General features: G+C 41.4%; 1 protein-coding gene across 5 annotated transcripts in view; it reads left to right on the plus strand.

Annotated features, from left to right (window-relative positions):
- Positions 1-229: 229 nt before the first annotated feature.
- WIPF3 (WAS/WASL interacting protein family member 3) overlaps positions 230-24,537 on the plus strand; it is a 91,117-nt gene continuing 66,809 nt past the window's right edge. For 4 of the 5 annotated variants that reach the window (XM_079932001.1, XM_079932003.1, XM_079931999.1 and 1 more), the window contains exons 1-2: positions 230-363; positions 24,159-24,275. In XM_079932001.1, coding sequence (XP_079788127.1) covers positions 24,216-24,275 — 60 coding nt within the window. In that variant the 5' untranslated portion in view covers positions 230-363; positions 24,159-24,215. Of the gene's footprint in view, positions 364-1,054; positions 1,444-24,158; positions 24,276-24,537 lie in introns of those variants that run through there. The other variant, XM_079932000.1, reaches the window with a different exon arrangement.

Raw genomic sequence — 24,537 nt, forward strand, 5'->3', positions numbered from 1 at the left:
ATTAGACTCGGGCCTCCGTCAGACGGAGGCGCGCCCGGAGGCTAGGACCCGCCTCCCGGGTTCCAGAGCGACCCCGCCCGCCCGGGCCGCGTCCCTGCTCGCGGGCCGGCTGCGGCTCCCCGGCAGGAGCCTGAGGAGCAGGTGGGGGCGACGGCCCCGCCTCCGCGTCCCGGCAGCCCCAGAGCTGGCGGCCGGGGAGTGAGCGGCGCTCACCGAGCGCAGCACCCAACGCAGCTTGGCCCCAGCGGCGCCGCCTGGAGCACGGACGCTGCGGGACGGAGCCCGGAGCCTAGAGGCGGCGGCGGCGGCGGGGACGTCGGCCAGAGACGAATCCTGTCCTGTCCTCGGCACGACCAGCGGCAGGTAGCGGCTCCGCGCGCGTGCCCGGGTCGGTGCCGGAGGGAGGAGGGACGAGCCGCAGCTGCGGGCGCTCGGGCCGTCCCGGAGCTGAGTGAAACGCCGGCGGGTGCAGGAGTGCTGCGTGCGCGCATGCGGGTGTCCGGGCGCTCCCAGCCCGGGGCGACGCGCTGCGCTCCTCAGGAGCCTGCCGCCCGCTGCCCGGCGTCTCCGGGGCCCGGCCGTAACGGGACCGCGGAGGGAACGAGGTCACCGCGGGGTTGTCTGGTGACTTCCACCGACCCGACTATCCGGAGAGCGGCCCCTGGCGACAAGGCCGCCCGGGCCTGGTCTTCGCCAAGCTCTCCGTTCCTCCCTTCCCCTCTTCACCCCCAGAACAAAAGGCTGGGGTCTCGCTGGGGAGGGGGCTGTCGCGGGATGAGCGGGAGCGAAGTAAAGAGCAGCTAGGAAATTGTAGAACTGAAGGTGGCTTGGGGGATACAGAAGCCCTCGATGAGGAAGCCAATCTCGGAGATGTAAAGTGACTTACACAAGGTCACACAGCTCGTGGTGACTGAACTGGGGCCAGAGCGCAGGTCTCGGGACTCCCTTCCCAGTGCTCATCTCCAGGCCCCAGAGGTCAGTAGTCTGTGCTCCAGCGATTTAATTCTGGCCATGCATGGGTTTTAAAGTCTCCTTTGGAGGAATAAGGGAGAAAGTGGCAGAGCCTATTCCCCGCCTTCCTCAGTACGCACCGGAGGCGGAGGTGGAGCGGGGATGCGGGAGCAGGGCTGGGGAAGAGGGCGCTCCGAATCTCCGGGTGGGGCTTGGAGGACAGGGAGCCTAGCCCTGTCCCCGTGGGCAGGCGGGCACTGGCTCGCAGGAACAGCGCCTTCTGAGCGTGGCTTGCTAGCCGCGTGGGTGTGCCTGCGACGGGAGCGGGGGCGGCGTGGGGACCCAGTGCGCGCTGCTCCCTAGAAAGAAGTTCTCTCCCGGGAGAGGCCGGCAGAGCTGTTCCGGCGCGCTGGGACGAGCTGACAACATCCCTGACGCTCGCGCTGTTTTGTGACGGGCTGTTTGGAAGGAAAGTTACTCTGCAGCAAGAAGGTGGGCTATCACTTCGCTTCTCCGAGCCTGGGGGTGTCCTTGGCTGCAAAATGAGGGCTTTGTTCTGCATAACCTGTGTGATTCAGAAAGTTCGTGCCTCTCTCCTCCTTTACAGAATCTTTATCTCTTTAGAGAGAAGAGAAGTACATGTCTTCTGGTCAGCAGTAGTAGTTATCGCAGGGACTCCAGCCTCCCCTGAAAAACAAAATTTTTTTTTTTTAATTTTAGGCAAAGCTATTAATGGGGACGAAGCTTAGAAGAGGGGTTGGGTTGCCTTTGGGCCTGGTAATGACTTGGACAGAAAAGGAGGCTTCACAGGTGCCGGAAATGCTCCCTACCTCGACCTAAGTAGTGGTAACACAGGTGTACATATATAGATATTTGTGAGGTTATTCCCTTGAGATTTGTGCACTAATGCTTTCCCTCAGTAAAAAAGTAAATAAAAATTTAATGCTAAAAATCCACTCATTATAGTAGCACACAGATTACTGCAGTTTTCCAGCCAAGGAATTTTAGAGATACATTTAAAAACCACAGAAGCCAAATCAGAAAAATAAATAAATAAATAAGAACAGGGAGCAAAGAAAGTTTAGCAATAACGGGAAATGAAATACACACTGCAGAGGGCCTTACCAAATGCCTTTACACGAATCACCTCACATGATTCACATTTCCTTAAGGGCAGTATTGTTATTGTGCCTTTTTTTTACAGACAAGAAAATAAAAGGTCACAGAGGTTAAATGCCTTACTCAGGGGAGCAGGGTTAAGAACCTGGGTACACAGATGTCAAATTCTATACGTGCAACCATAAACAAGCAATTTTCAGCCACCTGAATCAGGGCAGAGCCATCAGGGTGACAGAGACTTGAAGACTGGCTTCCTGCTGTGCCCCCTTTTAGTTCCTTTCCAGGAGCCTCTGTTGTTTTCATATAGCTGTGAGTGTGAGATTGTGTCACAGACTGAAGGTAGCCAGCAGTGGAAGGGATGGAGGAAGTGTGTGTGTGTGTGTGTGTGTGTGTGTTTAAGAACATACAGTTTTAGGAACAGGAGAAAGCCAGCTGGCCCAGCCTGGAAACACTGTTTTTAGGAGATTTATTGTTCAGAAATCATACAGTACAGGTTGTGATTTTGCAGTCACTTAAATACACACACAAAATAAATAATATAACCTAGAAAAGATCTGAGAAACCAAAATGTAATTTACTCTAGAGAACATGTAGGATTTTCACTAGGGAAAAACAGTCAACTTCCCTACGTTCTAGAATTTATAAATATGTTTATCAATGCTTATGTTTAAAAAAAACCTACAAAAATATCTCAGCAGAAGGACAGAAATTTGTTTTCCAGCAAACGTGTTGTAAATATACTTACATTTGGTGCAGAAACATTTGAAACTTTAGGGTACAGGAATATTTTATCTAGAGAGAAATCTTGAGAAATGTGTCCTGAAGTGTGTTCTTCTAGTGATTTTATCCTTCTGCCTAAAATTCAGAAGCCGGAGGAGTAGAATCGTGTTTGTTTTACCAGCTAATATCACATTGCAGAGTTGAATGTTTGTCTCGTTCTTAGAATTAGAAGGTTTGGGTTTGAAGAAGCTGGATTAAGTGGGGCAGGTAAAGAGGTAGCTGGCTGGATCTGCTCAGCTGAGTACCATTAAGCGTGATTATGCATCACAAAGTTATCTTTAGGCGAGTTTTGCCATGTCACAGTTAGTGTTCCTGCCATCTGGCTGCTGGAATATTTAGAAAGGAATCATAATGTTTGACTGACTCTGCTGAGAGCATGACAAAACAGACTTCAAGAGGGAACTATTAAATATGAGTTAGGGTTGGTGAGAAAATGATTAATTACTTCTTATTTAGCCACCGCACACAACCGAAGAGAGGGACGGTTCCCAGCTGATGCGGAGCAGGTGCAGCACATAAGTTTTCTCACTGACTTCAGCCAATAGTGCACTTGAAACTTCCCCTTTGCCCTTCTAGTTGGGTATTTCCTTAGGCCTGCCCAAGCAGGAACCCGACCCGTTTTGCAGCAGGGGAATCGTATGGTGAACTGCCGTGCTGAAGTGCCAAAGAGATAGAGTGAAGCGGAGCAAATGTGGCAAAAATGCCAGGTGGGCATTATGTGGGCCAGGCTCTGTGAAAGATTTTCAAGTGCATCTTGAAGGAATATTCACCCTGTGTGGGCGATGTATTCCAGTGAGACACTGAATTTGAGATGGTGGCATCCAGAAAGGAAGTGGCAGGCCTGTCTATGGACTATAAGCCTGTCAGCTCCTGGGAGTATCTAAGAGGAGGCAGTAGGGAGCTTGTGAGGACTTGGGCCCATGTGTGTGCAGGTGTGTGTCAGAGCAAGGTGCCCAGGCTGCCATCCACTGTGCCTTAACAGCCAAAGGCTACCTCATACTGAATACTTGTGCCTGACTAGGCTAAGAGCTTTCTACATATGAAATCAACCCAACAGCCCTATAAGGGAGCTGATTTTTCTTACTCCCATTATCAGATGGACAGAGAGGCCAAGGGCTAAACTGTTCTCAGAATGATCATGCCACACCCTGCCCTGGTCTGCTATCAGCCAACTCATAAGCCCAACGTGCCCTTTACCTGTCTGACTCTCCCTTATTGCACCTGAACTCCTGGAGGACAGGTACTATATCTGTTTCATCTCTCTTCCCAGCAGCTGCATCATAGGTGGCATGTGATGAGTAGTGAATGAATGAGTGAGTGAATGAATGAATACCTTCATATTTAAAGGTCAAAAGTCAGTTTGGATTAACTGTCCTTTTGACTTTTACTGTCTCATTCCCCTCTGTTAATATGGGTCATCGGGCATGATTGTATGGACAAGATGTGTAATAGATATCTCCTTTAAAGCTGAAGGATGCTAAGCTCAGCCTGTAAGATCAGAAGGCCTCTGCTTCTTTTAGAAATTAAATATTATTATTTCTTCTTTTGTAAAACGGTTGTCATTTGAAACACCTGGGTTGGAATCTTTCCTTCATCATTTATTTGTTGTATGACCTTGGACAAATTACTTCACCTTTCTGTGCCTCAGTTTTCTCATCTGTAAAGTGGGAATAGTAATAATACTACTTATCTCATATTTAGGGTAAAAAACTTAAAATAGGTCCAGTGCCTAGGACAGTGCTTGGTTCATAGTAATGTTCAATAAATTAGCTCTTTTTAAAATTATTATCATCTGATGCTTTTAAAAATTGTTTGCCTTAAGTGTTTCTGGTTCCATAAAGCATTTGAGGCATAAACAACATAAAATTAATAATGAAACTGGGGTAAAGAGAACACACAGATAAGGAAGCAAGATAAAATCAAAGGTAATTTAGTGAACAAGACTATGTTATAAGGTGCAGGTAATTTCTAGAGATGAGTTTACTATAAGGTTTGGTGTAGTTTCGGGAGATGGGATTAAAAATTTGTCAGAGCTTCCCAGTAACCAAAACAAAGAGGAAAACACAAATAGTTACTCAATCCACAGTGACCATGAGATAAAATGAGATCAGTTACACAGCTTTTCCTGGTCCTGAAACTTGGGATGGCTTTCTCCTGGCGGTTCTTCAAAGCAGTCATTGTTGCCATAGAGATCTAAGTCTTCAACATGGTCCCTGCCATGAAGACAATGGAAGTTTTGTGGTAGAAGTTAATAATAAGTGTTTCTTAGAACGTCATTGACTGCAGTTCCAGAGACATACTCTCAGAGCACAGCCCAATAAAAGCTCTTCTGTGAAGGGCCAGAACACTGTGGTTTGGGGATGTTCTATTTCCTTAGCTACGCTTACTGAGTGCCTGGGAGAGTAGAAAGATTCTTCCAAAGATTATAATTCTTGTGAGAGTCAGGTGAACAATCCCATCTTTAAGAACATTTGTTCTGGCTGAAGCTATATACATGAGCCAGATCAGTTGACTTTATCCAGAAAAAATGCAAAGGGTGTCATCATACACATAAACTCATTAATAGATGTGTTCATGAATTTTCTTAATACTGGTAGTCCCATAATCTCCCTTTAGCTGCAGATTTTATCACACTGTTTGGAAAAAGAAATAACCAGTGCTCTGTACTACCTTTTAAGCCCTTTAATACTTTCAATACTTCTTGGTATTAAGAATAAATGATATTTGATTTTTAAACTTGTTTTTTAGTACTTGAAATAATGGTCATGTCTTTTTAGTCTCATTACATATACATTAGCCCAAGTATGATTTATATCAGTTAGGATTGCATTCAGCTGCCAAAACAAAACAAAAACAATGCACACATCAGAATCTGGCCTAAACAGATACAAGAGTGTCTTGTGGAGCTAGACTCCCAAGAAAGGCAGTCCAGGGGCGATGCAGGAGCTCAAACAGTACTATCAGAGAATCAGCCTTTCCCTGCTTCACCTTCTTCACCATGTAGGACATCATCCTAAATCTAGTTGCCTCATGGTCACAAGATGGCTGCTGTATCTCTAGGCTTACATCTTTAGGCAGGAAGAAAGGAAATGTGTAAATAGCTAAAGAGCGAGGGCCCTTCTATTAGGGAAGTTTTGCCTTTTTAGATAGAAAGTGATGCCCTCCCCAGCTACTTCTGACGACATCTCATTGGCCAGGATGGTGTCACAATGTTGCTCTAAAATGTAAAGAGTCTGAGAAGTCAAATATTTTTAGCTGGGTAAACTGCAACTACCACCCCTCTCTCTAATTAGGGATTTTGCTCTAAGGAAGAAGAGGAAATGGTTATTGAGTAGGCAGCTAGAAGTATCAGCCACCTGACATAACTTCCATTATTAGCCATGTCCCTGACTTAATTAGAAATTACAGAAGTGACTCAGTAATTTAAAATGTTATACTTTTCTAGTTTTTCATACGATTAGCATTAGAGGACGAAACACACCCAACTGCCTTATGTAGATTCCTAAACCGCTGTCACCAGCCCTGCTTCTTTTCTAAATTTCAGATCTAAATTTCCATTTGCCAGAAGGACCTCATATGCTTCAAATTAAACTCACTTCTCCCCACCCATTCACCACCGCCCAACACCCACACATTTTCTCCTGCCTTCCTTAATTAATATTAGATTGCCTTGGCAAGGAGCCTTGGGGTTGTCCTGGACTCTTTCTTCTCCCCACATCCCAGGCATCCAAACTGCTGTCATCCTTGGCTCTGTCCCATTGCCATTACTCTAATTCAAATAAATATCCATCCTTGCTCATGTGAATCCCCAAATTGGTCTACCTATTTGCTGCTTCTTCATTGCCCTATAATTCATTTTCCACACATGCCCCAGGGTGCTATATTTAAAACACCAGTGTCTAACATCTCTCCTTTCTTTAGAAGCTTACAAACTAAAGCTCAACCTGGCTCTGTGAGCGCCATGCTTGCTGGGACTGGTTGCCACACACCCCAGACATTCCCACGTGGCAAAGTTTTGCTCACCCCCTCCCCACTCCCTTCAACTATAGAAGACCTCTCTCAGAGGTTTCTTATGCTTTTCATGGTCCATAAGCCATGGGAACAGTTAATTACCTTTGCATTTATGTTTCCAGAACACTTTATAATTTCTATTAATATGTTTTGCCCTGGATTCTATTTTGCCTGATATTAATCATGCTGTACCAGTTTTTTAAAAAAAATAACAGCTTTATTGGAGTATAATTCACATACCATAAAATCCACTCTTTTAAAGTATGTAATTCAGTGATTATTAGAATATTCACAGAGTCACACAACTATAACCATCATCTTAATTCCAGAACATTTTCATCACCCCAAAAAGAAACCCATTAGCAGTCACTTCCTATCCCCCCTCTCCTCAGCCCTGACAACCACTGATCTACTTTTTATTTCTATGGATTTACCTATTCTGGAATTTTCTATGTGTGGAATCATGCAGTATGTGACCTTTTGGGACTGGCTTCTTTCACTTAACATAGTCTCTTTTGGGTTTATCCATGCTATAGCATCTATCAGTACTTCATTCCTTTAATTAATGAATTAGTTAATTAATGGCGGGGTTGGGTCTTCGTTGCTGCGCTCGGGCTTTCTCTAGTTGCATCGAGCGGGAGCTACTCTTCGTTGCGGTGGGCAGGCTTCTGATTGTGGTGGCTTCTCTTGTTGCGGAGCACAGGCTCTAGGTGTGCAGGCTTCAGTAGTTGTGGCACGTGGGCTCAGTAGTTGTGGCACGCGGGCTCTAGAGCACAGGCTCAGTAGTTGTGGCACACGGGCTTAGTTGCTCCGCGGCATGTGGGATCTTCCCGGACCAGGGCTTGAACCCGTGTCCCCTGCATTGGCAGGTGGATTCTTAACCACTGTGCCACCAGGGAAGTCCCCTTCATTACTTTTTATTGCTGAATAATATTACATTGCATGGCCCATACTACATTTTGTTAATCCACTCATAAGTTGATTGACGTTTGGGTTGTTTCTACATTTTGGCTGTAATGAGTAATGCTACTATAAACATTCATGTATAAGTTTTTGTGTGGGCAAATGTTTTCATTTTTCTGGATAGATACCTTGGAGTGGAATTACTGAGTCTTGTGATAATTCTGTTTAACATTTTGAGGAACTTACAAACTCTTCCAAAGTAGCTGCACCGTTTTACATTCCCACCAGCAAAGTATGAGGGTTCTATACCAGTTTTTCGTATCTACTTGGGTATTGTTTTCACTGTTTTATTTTCAAAGATTTAAACATCATTTTGTGTTAGCTGCATTTCTTATAAAGGAGATATAGTTAATTTTTAAAGCAATTAGAATATCTCTGTTCTTTAGCAAGAGAGGCTAATTATCTGTGTAACAATAGTTATTGTGGTTACTGATCTATTGGAACTTATTTTGTGCTTTTTATACCATATGCTTTATTGTTGCCTCTTTTTTTCTTCTTTTAGTCTGCCTTTTCCTAGCAAAGTGCCTGGCACATAGTAACTTTAAATATGTAAGTATTATAAGCTGTCATTTGTGGACATGCTCCATGTATCTATAGATTTATTTATTCATCAAGTATTTATTGATTACCTGCTCTTCATGTTTATAGTTTACTCAGTGGCTAGCATAGTGCCTAACATGTAGAAGAAGCTCAGTAAATATTTTCTGCATTGCATAGACTGTGCAAAGGCTGAGATGCCTGTCAGAAGCTGGGTAGAGTAATGGAGAGTGCGGAGGCTTAGGGGCAGCTCACTTGGGTTGGATGCGGCTGTTTCACGTCCCAGCTATTTGATCTTGGACTATTACTTTACATCTTTGAGCCTTTGTTTCCTCGTCTGTGAAATGGGGATAATAATATCTTTCGTGCAGAGTTGTTTGGGGTGATGAAAGATGATTATGTAAATAACAATCACAATTGCTAGCACTGGGAATCCATGTAGTACATGTGAACTATTGTTTTTGTTAATGAATTGTTTAACAAAGAGCTCTCCCAACCACATATATCAGTATGAAATCATCAACCATGTCTGCCCAGGGAATAAACTTATAGTAAAAAATGATGCTGGCTCCTTTGCTATGTGTCTGACATAAATAATTACCAGATAAATTTTTTCTCCTCATATGGTAGAACCAAGAAAAAGGACCAAAGATGGAATTGTACTTCCTCTTAATGACACAGAAATAGATTTTAAGTCTCCAGTATTCCTTAAAGCTGTCGTTTATTCTAATACTCTTCTAAACTTTTGAATGAAACGTGTTTTAGCCAATCGTCTTGCTCTCCAGTATTTCAGAGGAAGAATAAAGTAGCTTCAGAAATAGGTAAGATAACTGCCTAAAACAAGACAAGCAACATTTTCCCCTACATTTGAACAGCTTTTGCATGACTTCTTTTCTGGTTTTCACCTCTATGTGTATGTCCAAAGGTTTTAGAAATTCACCTGCAGACTTTTAGAAGGAAGGCTAAAACCGATCTGGGTTCATGCCTGGTGTTGTGTGTTCCTGGTGGTCATGGATGGTCAGTGAGTTTTAAGTGATAGTGGTTGACCTGTAGTCATTTTGACATTATCTGTATAAATTACGTATGCCTAAGAATGATACCTGTCAGGATACCTGTCCGTAAGATCTAGGGGTGCCTTATTCTGTGGCTGGAGAAAGAAAGCCACCATTGTCATTTCAGACCCTGTGCATCCCCTTATGGTGCTCTCTTGTTTTCTCCCATTTGACAAATGACTAGGATCGGTTACAAATGGAACCAACTCACAAATGATTCATGCCTAATGGGCAATCATGTTTTAAGGCTGTTCCTCATTGTGTAGTAACCATGTATTAACAGAAGAATTAAATCTTAGGGCTTATGGATTGGTTTGAGGAGAATTATTTTACTCTACTCTTGATTGTTTACCGAGCCCACTTGGTCAGTCACCTTCGATGCTTGTGGCCGGCTGCAGGGGATGGTTTCAGCTGTCATGGAAGTCTGCCTGCAAGGCCAGCCCAGCGAAACCCATGGTCAGGTCTCAGTGCTGTTCTTTGTGGATCCAACTCACTTAGACCAAATTGTCAACACAAATTTATATTTTTCTTTATTCATTTATTCATTTGTATTTACCTTTTAGATGTAGAGGGGTCTCCTAACTCAGATGATGAAAAGCATTTAAAAAATTACTTCTTCACAATTGTCCCGAGTAAAGAAAGAAATCCAGAACTTTTATTTTTTAAGTTAGTTTTTCAAATGGGTAGTAATGCCCAGGATACATACTTCAAAAAGTGTAAAAAGGATATATAATATAAAGTAAGTCTTTCTCACACCCCAGTCTTGGACTACCTGGTTGTTATACATTCTTCCAGAGAGATTTCATATATGCATAAGCAGGTATGGGTATACCTATATTTACATATACCTGTATTTATAGGTATACACATATAATACAAATAAAGGCATATTCATTCTATATACATTTTCTGCTGCCTGCTTTTTTCACTTACTATAACCTGGAGATCATTCCATATTGGTACATACAGGGCTGCCATATTCCTTTAATGGCTACCTAGTATGCCATTTTAAGGTACAAACTGTAATTTAATAACCAGCTCCCAGTCAGTGTGTTTATAGGTTATTTCCAGCCTTTTGCTATTAAAAAGAATGCTGCAGTGAATGTCGCTGTATACATTATTTCTCGTAAGTGATACACTATGTGATAAGAAAAATTCCTAGAATTAGAAAGTATATTTTAAAAATTTGATAATTTGCTCATTGCCCTTTACAGAAAGTTGTACTAATTTATATTTCCACCAGTAATTATGAGCGTCTGATGCCTTGCACCCTCTCTAATACATATTTGCCAAACCTCTGATCTTTGTCAATCTAAGTGAAAAATTGTATCTTGATGTGGTTCTGACCTGTATTGTCTCATTATCAGTAAGGTTCAGCACCTTCTAATGTGTTTAAATGCCATTTGTATTTCTTCATCTGTGATATGTTTGGCCCATTGTCCATTTTTCTGTTGGGTCATTGCTTTCTTTTCCTGTTAAACAAAGAATTGCTTTATCAATACAAACTATTAATACATACACACAAACTATAAAGTGCTAAGAAATCTAAATATCTAAGTCATAGCAAACAGGTAATCATTTCACAGTGTATACATATATCAAATCATTATGTTGTACACCTAAAACTAATACAATGTTGTATGTCAATTATATCTCAATTTTAAAAGATTTTAAAAATAAAGATTTTTTTAGCCACCTTTTGTCTGTAAGCTAAGGAACTTAATATATATATATATATTATCTCTTGCTTTATCTTCCCTTTTACCTGACAACTTTTGTTAGTTATATCTTTCTATTTTGCCATGATTAATAGTAGTTATAGTCATTTCTGTTACCATAATTTCATAGGCTCTTCTGCCTTGGTTCTATGGTTAATTCAATACTGTCTTCCTTTTTGCCCTAATTTCTCTCTTCAACTCTTAATTGGCTGAAGTTTTTCCTATGGTAGTATCTTCAATATATATTCAGGAAACATAATTCTTGCATGTTTAAAAACATCTGTCATACTTGCTTTTTGACCACAGTGACAGTTTGGCTGGGTATAAACTTTTGGATCATACATTATTTCTCTGGGATACTGCGGCACGTCTAATATGTCTCCAAAACTATATCATTTTTCTTCGGATATCATGTGCCTTTTAATCTATAGAATTAAACCTTATTTTTTTATTTTTATTTTTTTGCGGTACGTGGACCTCTCACTGTTGTGGCCTCTCCCATTGCGGAGCACAGGCTCCAGATGCGCAGGCTCTGCGGCCATGGCTCACGAGCCTAGCCGCTCCACGGCATGTGGGATCTTCCCGGACCGGGGCACGAACCCGTGTCCCCTGCATCAGCAGGCGGACTCTCAACCACTGCACCACCAGGGAAGCTCTAAACCTTATTTTTGAAAATTTTTCTTACATTATATATTTGTGATTATGTATTTGAATATTTATTCTCTTCCATTCATTTGTGTCTTTTATTAAGTGAAACCATGTATCTTTTTTTGTCTGTCTTCCACATCTATCATTTTCTTTCTAATACTTTTAAATTCTTTGTCCATTTCTGTTTCATTTTATTTATTTTTCTCAATTCTCCATGGTCCTCAGTGTGTTTTCAGCAATACCTGTTTTTCTTTGGGCTCTTTGTAGCGTGCTCTTCATTTTTTTAAATGGAAGTATAGTTGATTTACAATGTTGTGTTAGTTTCAGGTATTCAGCAAAGTGATTCAGTATATTCAGTGATATATATATGCAAATATATATTCTTTTTCAAATTCTTTTCCATTATAGGTTATTAAAAGATATTGAATATAGCTCTCTGTGCTATACAGTAGGACATTTTTTGGTCTTCATTTTTCTCTTTCACTTCTCCCACATTATATTTCATCTCCTATTGCCTTGCTACATCTTCTCAGAGTTCTTATATTTTTCCTTGGAGTCCTTAATTTAAAGGGATAACTGTTTCATAAAATTTTTTCAGTTAATAATTTTATGCCTTGTCACTGTTTTCATCTGCTTCACAGAAGTATATTTTCTGATAAGTGTTTTTCATCTATCATCTGTCCTTTGTCCTATTCCTTTTCCCACTTTTTTTTTCTAGTTTTCTTGTATAGATCTTGTGCTGGTTCTCTTCACCGTTTCCTTTTATTTAGTATTCATCTTAGAATGAGTTGAATTCTTCTTAGGCCAACTATTTGCAGGAGATTTGTTTAAGGAAAAGATCAGGGCAGGTTCTAGACCAGGAAGAGTTCTCTTTAGGTCAGAGAAGTGCTCCTTATGACAGAGAGAGAGAGAGAGAAGAGAGAGGGAGAGGGAGAGGGAGAGGGAGGATGAGAGGAAGAGAGAGAAAGTGAGAGGCTTTAGGCTGCTCATAATTTACTCTCTCCCTCACCCTTCCTCATTTCTAGCCATGCACCCACTGGAATGGCTTGTCTTTGCCTCCTTCCCTGCTCCCTCATGCGTCTAGGGTCCAGGGTCGCTCCTGTGCCGTCCTACATGCCCTTTTCCATTACTCTAAACAAGTGTTGGTGGGGCTTCCTCACTGAGGAGCCAGAGCTTCTTATTCTGGAGAATGACTCTGTGTGGACTTTGTCTGAGGTCTGCAGCCACAGGCTTACTCTCTACAACACCTTACCTAGACCCTGTATTTGATCGTCCTGGGCAGCAGGCAGCCCTGTCTCATTTATTGAAATTCAGGGTTACAGAAATCTAGTTTTTACTTTCTGCAGTTGAGTTTATATTTCTGAGATTCCCTTTCCTTCCTATTTTGAAATGGTTTCCAAGAAAAGGAAGGAACAGAGATATTTTCACTCCACCATCTGAAAACCAGAAGACCTCCTTGAACTCAACTTTATTTTGAAAAGTGTTTTCTAATTTAAAAGACTAAAGCCTCATCTCTGCTGTCCCTTAGGATAAGCGTTTCAATTTCCAGGAAGCCACCATATCCTTAATTTTAAAAATTACATTTGAAAGCACTTTGCTTTTTGGAGAGGATCATAAACTATTTTTGATTTGTTTAATAACTTATCTCAAAGCAATACTCATTTGGTCCTCACACTTATGCAAATCAGGAAAGAAGGAACATGCTTTACTTTTTTACAGATGGAGAAATAGATGACCATTAAAACCAGAACTAGAGACCAGTTCTCTCAACTGTCAAATTATTCCTCTTTGATGACAGCGTTTCTAACATGCCAGGTGAAGCTTTTCTAGTGAGCACTGGAAGCTTTGAGAATCCCACATCCAAAATACATTTTATTCCCACACTGATAATAAGGCCTACAGTTGGACAGGAATTTCTCCTGCCCTTTTCCTCCCTTCCTATTTTAGTTGGTAATATTTTTCTTTAAATATCATTAAGATAATTATTTAATCTGTAGACACACAATTTACATAATGTGCTGCTGCCAAGGTGTGTCTCCATCTTTTGCTTAAGTAGTTGGCATGACCCCTGATATATATGTTTTCTATTTCTTCCCCATAGCGACAGCAAAGCAAAGGTATTTGACACTACCTTTGGCCTTGGCAATACCAAGATACCTAAGACACAGTTCCTATCTTTGAACCTTCGAGGAGCCCGTGGTCCAGTGAAGGGAGACACACAGACATGTGAAAGGAAATTGCCAAAGTCCCTAGTGCCGTAATAAAATTGCGAACAAAGTACTATAGGAGGAGTTAGCTTTGGCATAGGAAGAAGAAAATCTGTGCAGAGAAGTTGGCACCTGAGTGTGTTTCAAAGGATTGGTAGAAATTTTCCAGGTGGTGAAGGCCATCACATGCAGCCTGCATAGCATGGACAAAGGCACAGAAATAGAAAGAAAAGGTATGTAAGAAAACATCACAAGTGTGGTGTGGACAGAGGATAGGATGCATAGAATAGAGTGGAGGATAAAATGGAGAACTTGACTCCATGACGAAGAGCCTTTAGGAAAGGAGTATATGTGAACTGGAGAGTGAAGCCCTGTAGTCTGAGAGGTAAGGCCTCCAGTCAGTGTATCAGGCTTGGCTGTCAGTGAACTGTGCTTGCTGCCACGGACAGAATGTGCCTGGTGACAGAGCTGAGGATGCCTCCTTGCCACAGGTTGTTTGAGATTCTAGCGAACTTCAAACTGGACAGGGAACTGGAGGCACCAGAACTTGGGCCAGCCATCCTGACCTGGCCCAGGCTGGCACAGTATCCCTACTGTGAAAATACTGAAACTAAAATCTAAAGTCTCAGGAGTGAAACTAGAAAAGAAAGAATTTGTCTTGTAGACTTGTTCCCTGTGCCCCCTCCAGTCTGAACATTATTTCCTCAGTGATTCTCAGAATAGCATTTTTAGGAGTATTCACAATCCTAAGTGCAAAATGACCACCTTAGCCTTAGAAAGGAAAAAATGCCCTCCTTATAAAATCCAACATCATAAAATAAATTAAAGAGGTGGTAATTTATTTTGTAGAATGACTTATTATTTTATAACATTGATTATGGGTTTCCATTGAATAATAAACTCCTTTTGTATGCTTAAAGCATACCTCGATTTTTCCAGAATTAGAGATGCCATTTTTCAGAAGCATAACTGTTATGTAAAATGAGACTTACTTATAAATGTCTGATTAGTATCATGTATTTTTTTAAAGATTTTTTTAAAAGATTTTTTTGATGTGGACCATTTTTAAAGTCTTTATTAGATTTGTTACAATATTGCTTCTGTTTTATGCTTTGGTTTTTTGGCCGTGAGGCATGTGGTATCTTAGCTCCCTGACCAGAGATGGAACCCACACCCACTACATTGGAAGAAGTCTTAACCGCTGGACCGCCAGGGAGGTCCCCCATCATGTCTTTTTTTTTTTTTTATCATATCTTTTTTTTTTTTTTTTTTCCTGTACACGGGCCTCTCACTGCTGTGGCCTCTCCCATTGTGGAGCACAGGCTCCAGCCGCGCAGGTTCAGCAGCCATGGCTCACGGGCCCAGCCACTCCGCGGCATGTGGGATCCTCCCGCACCGGGGCACGAACCCGTGTCCCCTGCATCGGCAGGCAGACTCTCAACCACTGCGCCGCCAGGGAAGCCCTATCATATCTTTTTAATAAGCCTCGTTCTTCTTTTAGCTAATTCAAAGGCAGAAAAAAAAAGACAGGAAATCAATATTTTCTCCTTTAACTCTTGGGAAACACACACACAACGATTTTTATGGCATTTAGCCATAATTTATTTTATTTTTATTTATTTTTGGCTGCGTTGGGTCTTAGTTGCAGCATGCAGGATCTTTGTTGTGCCATGAGGGATCTTTCGTTGCATTGCACGGGCTTCTCTTTAGTTGTGGCACACAGGCTCCTGGGCATGTGGGCTCTCTAGTTGAGGCGTGTGAACTCAGTAGTTGTGGTGCGCTGGCTTAGTTCCCCCACAGCATGTGGAATCTTAGTTCCCTGACCAGGGGTTGAACCCGCGTCCCCTGCATTGTAAGGTGCATTCTTTACCACTGGACAACCAGGGAAGTCCATAATTAAAATGCTTGAGTCAATGATAAATATTATCAATATCACTATTTATATCTTTTCACCTAATACTGTTCAAATATTATAATGAATTCAATGATCTGGGAACAAATTTGCATTTCAATAAGTCTTATAAAAGGAAACAATTTCTGAGCTCACTGTAGGTGTGACTTAGTGGCTTCCGTATTAGATTGTGGTTAAAGTGTATCTTGGTTTTAGAACACACATGGACAATCTTCATAAATCCTTTAAGCATTTCAGCAGATAATTAATTATCATATCTGGTCGGGCCTGAGCAGATTCAACTTCAGGAGCTGCTGTCGAGGCTGGTGTATCTCAGGTGTGGGAAACCCTTCATATCACCTGTGGAAGAGGTGAATGGGCACTCAGCTCATGGGCACTCAGCTCAGTTTCTGTTTCCCTTGTGTGTCAATTCCAGTCCTAAGTACAGTGTGCCATTTTCATGGACCCAGACTGCTGAAATTAAACGGATCTACAGAAAAAAGAACCTTCTCAGTAGAGGACACAACTTCCAACTGTATGGGGCAGGGCATTTCATCATCCTGGTTGTTCTAGAGCAGGGCTTTTCAAACTTCAGTGGGCACAAAAATCACTTGCTGACAAGAGACTCCCAAAGATTCTGATTCAGTAGGTCTGGGGTGGAGATTGTGCCTTTCTTACAAGCTTCCACATTCTAGAGGTACTCAAGGTATGGATTCAGACCAACAGTATTGGCCTCGCCCAGAAGCTTGTTAGAAATGCAGGATCTCAGGCCCCACCCTAGAGCTACTGAATCAGAATCTGCATTTTAACAGGACCCCTTGGGTGATTCGTCCTCCATTAAAATTGGGGAAACACTGCTCTAGATCACTGTTCCCCAAAGCACCAAGGTTTAAGTATCACTATGGAAACCTGAAGTGAGTTTAGATGGTACATAGATGTATCTTAATAATCGTTAAGTTGATTTTTATTATTACCATCTATTTATGGCAAATAATATTGGTTTTCCATTTATGGTAATAATTTAAAGTTTCTTTCGCAAAATAAACAATTTTAAAGTAAGTTCAGGTGGTATGTGGATGTGACAAAAACTATAAAAAGTCGTATGTTTACAAGTGACTTAAGTTAACATGGTGCTTAAGAGCATGGACTCTGGAGCAAGACACCCCGCGTTTGAATGCCTGCCCCTCCAGTAATTCACTGTGTGACTTTGGGCAAGTTTCTTAACCTCAGTGGGCCTTGGTTTCCTCATCTGAAGAATTGGGATATTGTGGGGCTTAAATATGTTCATATATGAAAAGTTCTAAGGATAGTGCCTGACACATCGCAAGGGCTGTATCAGGGCTAACTTACCTTACTATAATCTAGAACACAAATGTTCAAAGACATTTTTATCCTGTGCTTTTTATTTCCCCCTACCTTATCCCCTACTTCCTTGCTTACTCAGATCGACATGCCCCACCTACCCCAAAAAGCTAAATATTCCAGGAATTTTGTACCATTGAGGAGAGTGAGAGCAGCAACTTCCATTTGGCCAATAAGAGGATGGTCTTCACTTAACGAGGTGGTTGGTGGGGGGTGGGCATGAGAGCTTACAGGTGGGAAGTCCCAGGAGAGGACTGTGCCCAGAGAATTTGCTCTGAAACAATGAGGAAGTGACAAGAGAAAGTGACCACTCGTACATCATTTTCACCATAACCTGGAAAGAAGGTTTTTAAAAAATTCCTTTATTGTTTTACTTATAGCTTTGGCAACTTTACCACATGTTTTTCGAGAACATTTTGATGTGTGCCTTATATGCTCATGGGCTCTTGGGTTGTGACTTCCTGGTTGCAGGGCACCTTTGATAAATAAATGACTGATTGGTAGAGTGGCAGGACCCTGCTGAAACCACAGTGTGAGAAATGGACCGCCTCACGGGGTTCATTTGCCCGCATTAGTGCAGAGGTGAGAAATCTCTCTTCTCTTTTCCTGACTTCATAGGCAAAGAAACAAGGGACTCAGTAGGACAGTGTCATACAGAGTGAAGTAAGTCAGAAAGAGAAAGACAAATAACGTATGCTAACACATATACGTGGAATCTAAGAAAAAAACCAAAATGTCATGAAGAACCTAGGGGTAAGATGGGAATAAAGACACAGACGTACTAGAGAATGGACTTGAGGATATGGGGAGGGGGAAGGGTAAGCTGTGACAAAGTGAGAGAGTGGCATGGACATATACACGCTACCAAATGTAAAATAGATAGCTAGTGGAAAGCAGCTGCATAGCACAGGGAGATCGGCTCGGTGCTTTGTGACCACCTAGAGGGGTGGGTTAGGGAGGGTGGGAGGGAGGGAGATGCAAGAGGGCAGAGATATGGGAACATATGTATATGTATAACTGATTCACTTTGTTATAAGGCAGAAACTAACACACCATTGTAAAGCAATTATACTCCAATAAAGATGTAAAAACAAAACAAAACAACAACAACAGAAACAAGGCCATAAAGAGTTATGAGTGCCCAGAGAAGCTTATTTTCAGATTCCTATTCAAATGTATTTTTAGAACCAGCAAAAGATGCTTTTGTCAAATAGTAGCTTATATTTTAAAAATAGGCACATTTTCTGTTTGTGAACAGCTGTGATCTGACAAACTATACTTAGGGGAGAAAAGTGATGATGACAAGAGCAACTAGTGTGTAAAATTGTAGAACATGAGTTATTTCTCTCTGAAATAACTCACAAAGCTCAGCATATTTAACTGTTTGTTTTTGGGGTTTTTTTTTTGCGGTACGCGGGCCTCTCACTGCTGTGGCCTCTCCCATTGCGGAGCACAGGCTCCGGACGCGCAGGCTCAGCGGCCATGGCTCACGGGCCCAGCCGCTCCGCGGCATGTGGGATCTTCCCGGACCGGGGCACGAACCCGTGTCCCCTGCATTGGCAGACGGACTCTCAACCACTGCGCCACCAGGGAAGCCCCACCTTTTCTTATTGTTACTTGTGGCAGTGGAGAGGATGGTGGTATGATGATGATAAATATAGCTTCAATTAAGCGTCTGCTTTGTGTCAGGACCTGTATTACGTTCTTCATCTACAGTCTTTGTTTTAATTCTGATAACAAACTAAGAGTTAAGCATGGTAGCTGTTTTACAAATAAAGAAAATGAGACTCAGTTAGGTTAAGTAACTTGACTAAGGCCACACAGCTGGGGAAAAGCAGCGGCAGAAGTAGAACCCAAGTCTGACTGTGAGACCAGCACTGTCCCCCACACTCGGGGTCTCACGTGGAAACAGTGTTAGTTCTGTTCCTCTTGCCACCCTCCCCTCTAATGGTGTTTGAAAACCTGCATCTCGATGCTGGTTTTCAGAGTTATTTCATGAGTTGGGAGAAAATATAAAAGCCTTTGAGAATCTGGCTTTTTTTATCCTAAGCATTTTTTAATACACTGCAGAGCAAAATGACATTTTTAAATGTACGGGAGAGCACAAAGCATCAAAGAGCTCATGGGTACAGCCTGTGACTTCCTGGAGCCCTGCATTCTTAACTGTCAGATTTTAACAAATACTTCTCTAGATAATTGCTTAATTACTGTATCTGTCAAGAAAAAGCCTTCACAGCCATCAAGTACTAAGTATAAAAATATGCTTTCATCCTGGAGTTTGAAAAATCATTCCTGAGATTTCAGCAAGACAGAAGCCCAGTGGCACATGGTCACTCTCAGATTTGTAAGGATAAAACTAGATGGAGAGTAAAGGATGCTGAGGTTAGGGGGAGCACATGGAAGAATTATATCGATACTTACCTGTAGGAGGTCCTTTTCACTCGAGGGTCTCTAAAATACTTTGCAAAATGGAAGTAGATAAGTAATATGATCTGAATTATACCAAGTTAGTAAAACAAAGAAATGAGGTTTTGGATCAGAAAGGCCAGGGCTTTTATGCAGCTCTGGTACTCCTGCTGAAACTTAGCAGAAACTACATAACCTCTCTGAGACAAAATTTGGTTTATCTCTACTATGGAAATGTCAGCATCTACCATCGAGTTGTTGAGAGGATTAAATAAAACAGTGTATTATAAATACTTAGTACAGTGCTGAATATATATAGGGGGTCCAAAAAGTTATACAGTCAATTCCCATTATTCATGGATTCCACAGTTTGCTAATCACCTACCCTCTAAACTTTATTTGTAACCCCAAAATCAATAGTCGGAGGTGACTTCACGGTTATTCACAGACATGCACAGGGAGGGGAAAAGCTCAAGTCGCGTTATGCACACGTTCCCAGCTGAGGCTGAACGAGCAGCACTCTGCCTTCTCGTTCCAGCTCTCACACTGTAAACAAGTGTCCTTTTCATATTCTATTTAGTGCCATGTTTTTCAAATTATTGTGCTTATTGTTGGTGATTTCGCTTCAGTGCTCCCCCCCCGCCCCGCCCCAGGTATAGTGCTGTAGTGCTGCCTAGTGTTCTTGAACACAGGAAGGCTGTGATTTGCCTTATGGAGAAAATATGTATGTTAGATAAGCTTTGTTCAGGCATGAGTTATAATATGAATGAATCAACAATCTATTAAACATAGTATCTTTAATCAGAAACACTAATATATAAAACAAAGTTATATATTAATCAGCTGACAAAAATTAGGCCCATGTGACCAGAGGCTCACATGGGCCTAAACCTTTGGTCTCTCCTAGGAGCAATGGTTCAGGTATTTGCTAACTCAGTGTTCATGGCAACTGTAAAGAACTTAGCTACCATGAATAACGAAAATCAGCTCTAAACTTATGGCTACCAGGGGGTAAGGGGGTGAGGGATAAATTGGAAGATTGGGATTGACATATACACACTACTATATATAAAATAGATAACTAATAAGGACCTACTGTATAGCACAGGGAACTCTACTCAATACTCTGTAATGGCCTCTATGGGAAAAGAATCTAAAAAAGAGTGGATATATATATTTGTATAATTGATTCATTTGCTGTACATCTGAAACTAACACAACATTGTAAATCAACTATACTCCAATAAAATTTTTTTAAAATTTGAAAAAAGAAAAGGAGAATCAGTTCTATTCAATTTAGTTCTATATTAGGTTGGTTAAATATTAGTGGCTCTAACAAATTAACTCCAAACTCTCCATGGCTTAACACAGAAGTTTATTTTTCATGAATGTAAAGTCTAATCAGGTGTTTGGCAGATGGCCTTAAAATGGAGAGTCAGGGACCCAGACTCATTACATCCATGGCTCTGCCCACAGTAGAACCTTTGCTTCCAGCCAGTGGATGGAGGAAGACAGAAAAGTAGTGGATGGAAAGTCTTTATGGGCCAGCCTAGAGACAGAGCACATCACTTCTGCCTTCATTCTGTTGGCCAGAGCTTAGTCACATGGTCACACCTAACTGCAAAGGAGGCTGGAAAATATAATCTGTGTGCTGAGGGCTTACATGAATAGTTGTGCCACAATTCTCCTTAAAATTATTTCCTGCAGTCATTTTTCTTTGGATAAATGGCAAAACCCTTAGGCAAGAGACATTTAAGTTTTGTAAGTTACTCTTCTGAACCCATTACCATTCTGCACCAAGGGAAGCAGGTCTGTCTGCTCTCATGTGTCTTAGTTAAAAGATAAAATCCTTATATAATGAGACCATATTTTCTCTTGTTCTGTTACTACTTCAGCCAACCCTTTATTCCCTGCTATAAATTTTTGACTGAAATTATTTTGCCACTGAATTAAGGATCATGTAAAGAATATACCCAACGCCTTCTATGAAAGAAAGTGTTGAAATACAAACAACTGATCATTTATATTTGTTTCAAGTAATTTGTGGGCTCACATCCAACCTGCTTTAGCATTCAGCCAGTAAAATGCCAACTCTGTCTGACCCTATGTTACTGTGTGTATTTGATTATATAATAAAATAATATTGATGCTACCTGGAAGAAGTATTTACTGTCCTCTGGGATCTCTGCCCAATTCTACTATAGTTTTATGCTGTGGACTCTGATGAATATTTTTTTTTTTCAGTCTTTCTGTCCTAGTTTTACTATCAAGGAAAGAGGCAGTGACATAGTAATTATCAAGCCCCTTTCAGGGGACTGCTTTATAGGACAATTGTGGTCTTCTATAATGATCAACTCATGCACCTCTTTGGAACTCTTAAGAAAACTATCATGGACTCTTTCTCCCCAGAATTGAACTTATACATATATTTTATACCATTCAAAATGTCTGTACCATTTTAGGGGATTCTAAAACAGGCCAGTACTGTATGATCCAGCAATTCCATTCCTAGGTATATGTCCAAACGAATTGAAAGCAAGGTCTTGAAGAGATATTTGTACACCAGTGTTCATAGTAGTATTAGTCAAGATACCCAAAAGGTAGAAACAACCCAAGTGTCCATCGACAGATGAATGGATAAACAAAATGTGGCATATACATATAATTGAGTAATGAGGAATGAAATTCTGGTACATGCTACAACATGAATAAACTTTGAAGACATTATGTTAAGAGTAATAAGTCAGATACAAAAGGACAAATATTGTATGATTCCACTTATTTAAAGTACCTAGAATAAGCAAATTCACAGTAACAGAAAGTAGAGCAGAGGTTACCAGGGTTTGGAGGGAGTAGGAATGGGGAAGTATTGTTTAATGGGTACAGAGTTTCTGTTTGGAATGATAAAAAAAAAGTTCTGAGAATGGATAGTGGTGATGACTGTACTTGATACCACTGAATTGCATACTTTAAAACTGTTAAAATAATAAATTTTATGTTATGTATATTTTACTATAATTTTAAAAAAAACAATCACGTTGAAAAGAGCCTGGACGTGAGAACCTGATAAGCCTGGCTGGGTTCCAATCCCAGGTCTACCAGTTACCAGCTGTGTATGACTTTGGGTAAAGTACTTAGTGTCTCAGAATGTCATTTTCCCTACCTATAAAGTTGGGAATAAACTACCGACCTTAGAGGATTGTTGTGGAAATTAATGTGATTAGCCTGCCACATATAGCCACTATTTAAAAAGGTAAAGAAAACTAGTATATATTAAGCAAGCAAAATCCAGTGGACTGTGTTAAGAATAAAGTACCACGTTACATAATTGCTTTTCGCCTCTAGGAAATAAGAATATTAACACAGAATAATACAGGAGGGCAGCAACTGAGTCTATGGAGCTGCCCCAGGAGCCAGAGCTGTCATATCCCCTCCTCTTCCGCCTCCTGTTGCAAACAGTAAAGGCCCTTCGTACAGTTAAAAAAAAATTGAATAATACAAAGGAGGTAGGATTTTAGCATTGAAGAAACAGAGGTACAGGACTTGCTTGAGCTTTCCAGTGACTAGAAGGACAGAAAGAACACAAAATTACCCTTGCCTAAGTCTGAGGTTGATTTCTGTTTCTGCTTAAATTGTTTTTAGATTCTCTAGGTTTTCCTCATTTTTGTAAACTGTTGGGGATTTTCTGCAGTATAGGTTTTAAGTCTTTGCAGTGGGTCTTGATATAGATTTGAAAACACAAATCCATATTCAAACCTATGCATGCAAACACACACTCTACAGAGCAACGCCATATTTATCTGGAGATCAGACATCCTACAATATTAACTCTTTGGGACATAACCATTTTTGCAGAAGCATGCCCCAAAGCCCTCCGTGTAGCAAATGCCAGATATTAAGTCTTTGCTGAGAAGTGTCATGACCCCACGCAGATGACTGTATAGAAACCACAACAGAAAAACAGCAAGCAAAGTTAAGAGTGACAGCAGAGAAGGAAGCAGGAAGATAGCTAATGCCCGTATAAGCCTGGCTGGAGGCTGGCAACATGAGTAACCGCTGAGCCTGCCACATTCAGAAAAGGTTAAATTTCATTCCATTTGCTCTGCTTAGGAAAATGGGGGTATGTGCAGAATATTTTTAAATTGCATCCAAAATGATAAAAGTTTAATGCTTAAAGAGGTAGAATCTGTTATTTGCAGTACTCATTATGGAGTGAAGTGTTGTTATTTATTAATACGCTCTGTTTACACTGAGACATAAATAGCTAAATTTTATCCGTTTTGTCACCTAATTCTTTCTAAAAATCTAGCTATTTCTTTCAGTCTCCAGCACTTGACACAATGCCTGCCTCACAGTGGGCACTCAGTATTTATTGAAAGAAGAATGAATGAATGAATGAGCGGGCAAGTGAAGGAATGAAACTACCTCTAACATTTGTATGCCTGCCTGACGTGTATTACCTGTGCGTGAATAAAGACATCCAAGTTTAAACTCACCCTTTTCTCCTTTTCAGAGCAGAGACCATTCTCCTGGGACCATTCCTAAGAAAGAAACACCCACGCTGTGACATATGCCACTGCCACCGCCACTGCCACCTCTGCCTCCGCCTCCCCCCCCATCAGCGCCCCCGGTAAGACCTGGGTTTTTCTTTTTCAGTCTGGTTTACTTGAATACACTTGAGCAGGTTTTAAATGTTCAGAATCAGCCACCACCCAGCTCTGCTATGGCAGGTGGCATCTTTGGTAGCTGGCTCTACGGCTCCAGGGTCTAATTCCAAACCAGCCTGGCCAGGTATTTCCCTTCCCGTTCCATGGCAGCTCCCACCCTCTACCTCAGCGTCGTCTACATGATTTCTCTTCTAATTCCTGCTGCTCGATACAGGCTTCCCAGAG

The sequence above is a fragment of the Stenella coeruleoalba genome (genome assembly GCF_951394435.1).
Source record: "Stenella coeruleoalba genome assembly, chromosome: 9".
Lineage (NCBI taxonomy): Eukaryota > Metazoa > Chordata > Mammalia > Artiodactyla > Delphinidae > Stenella > Stenella coeruleoalba.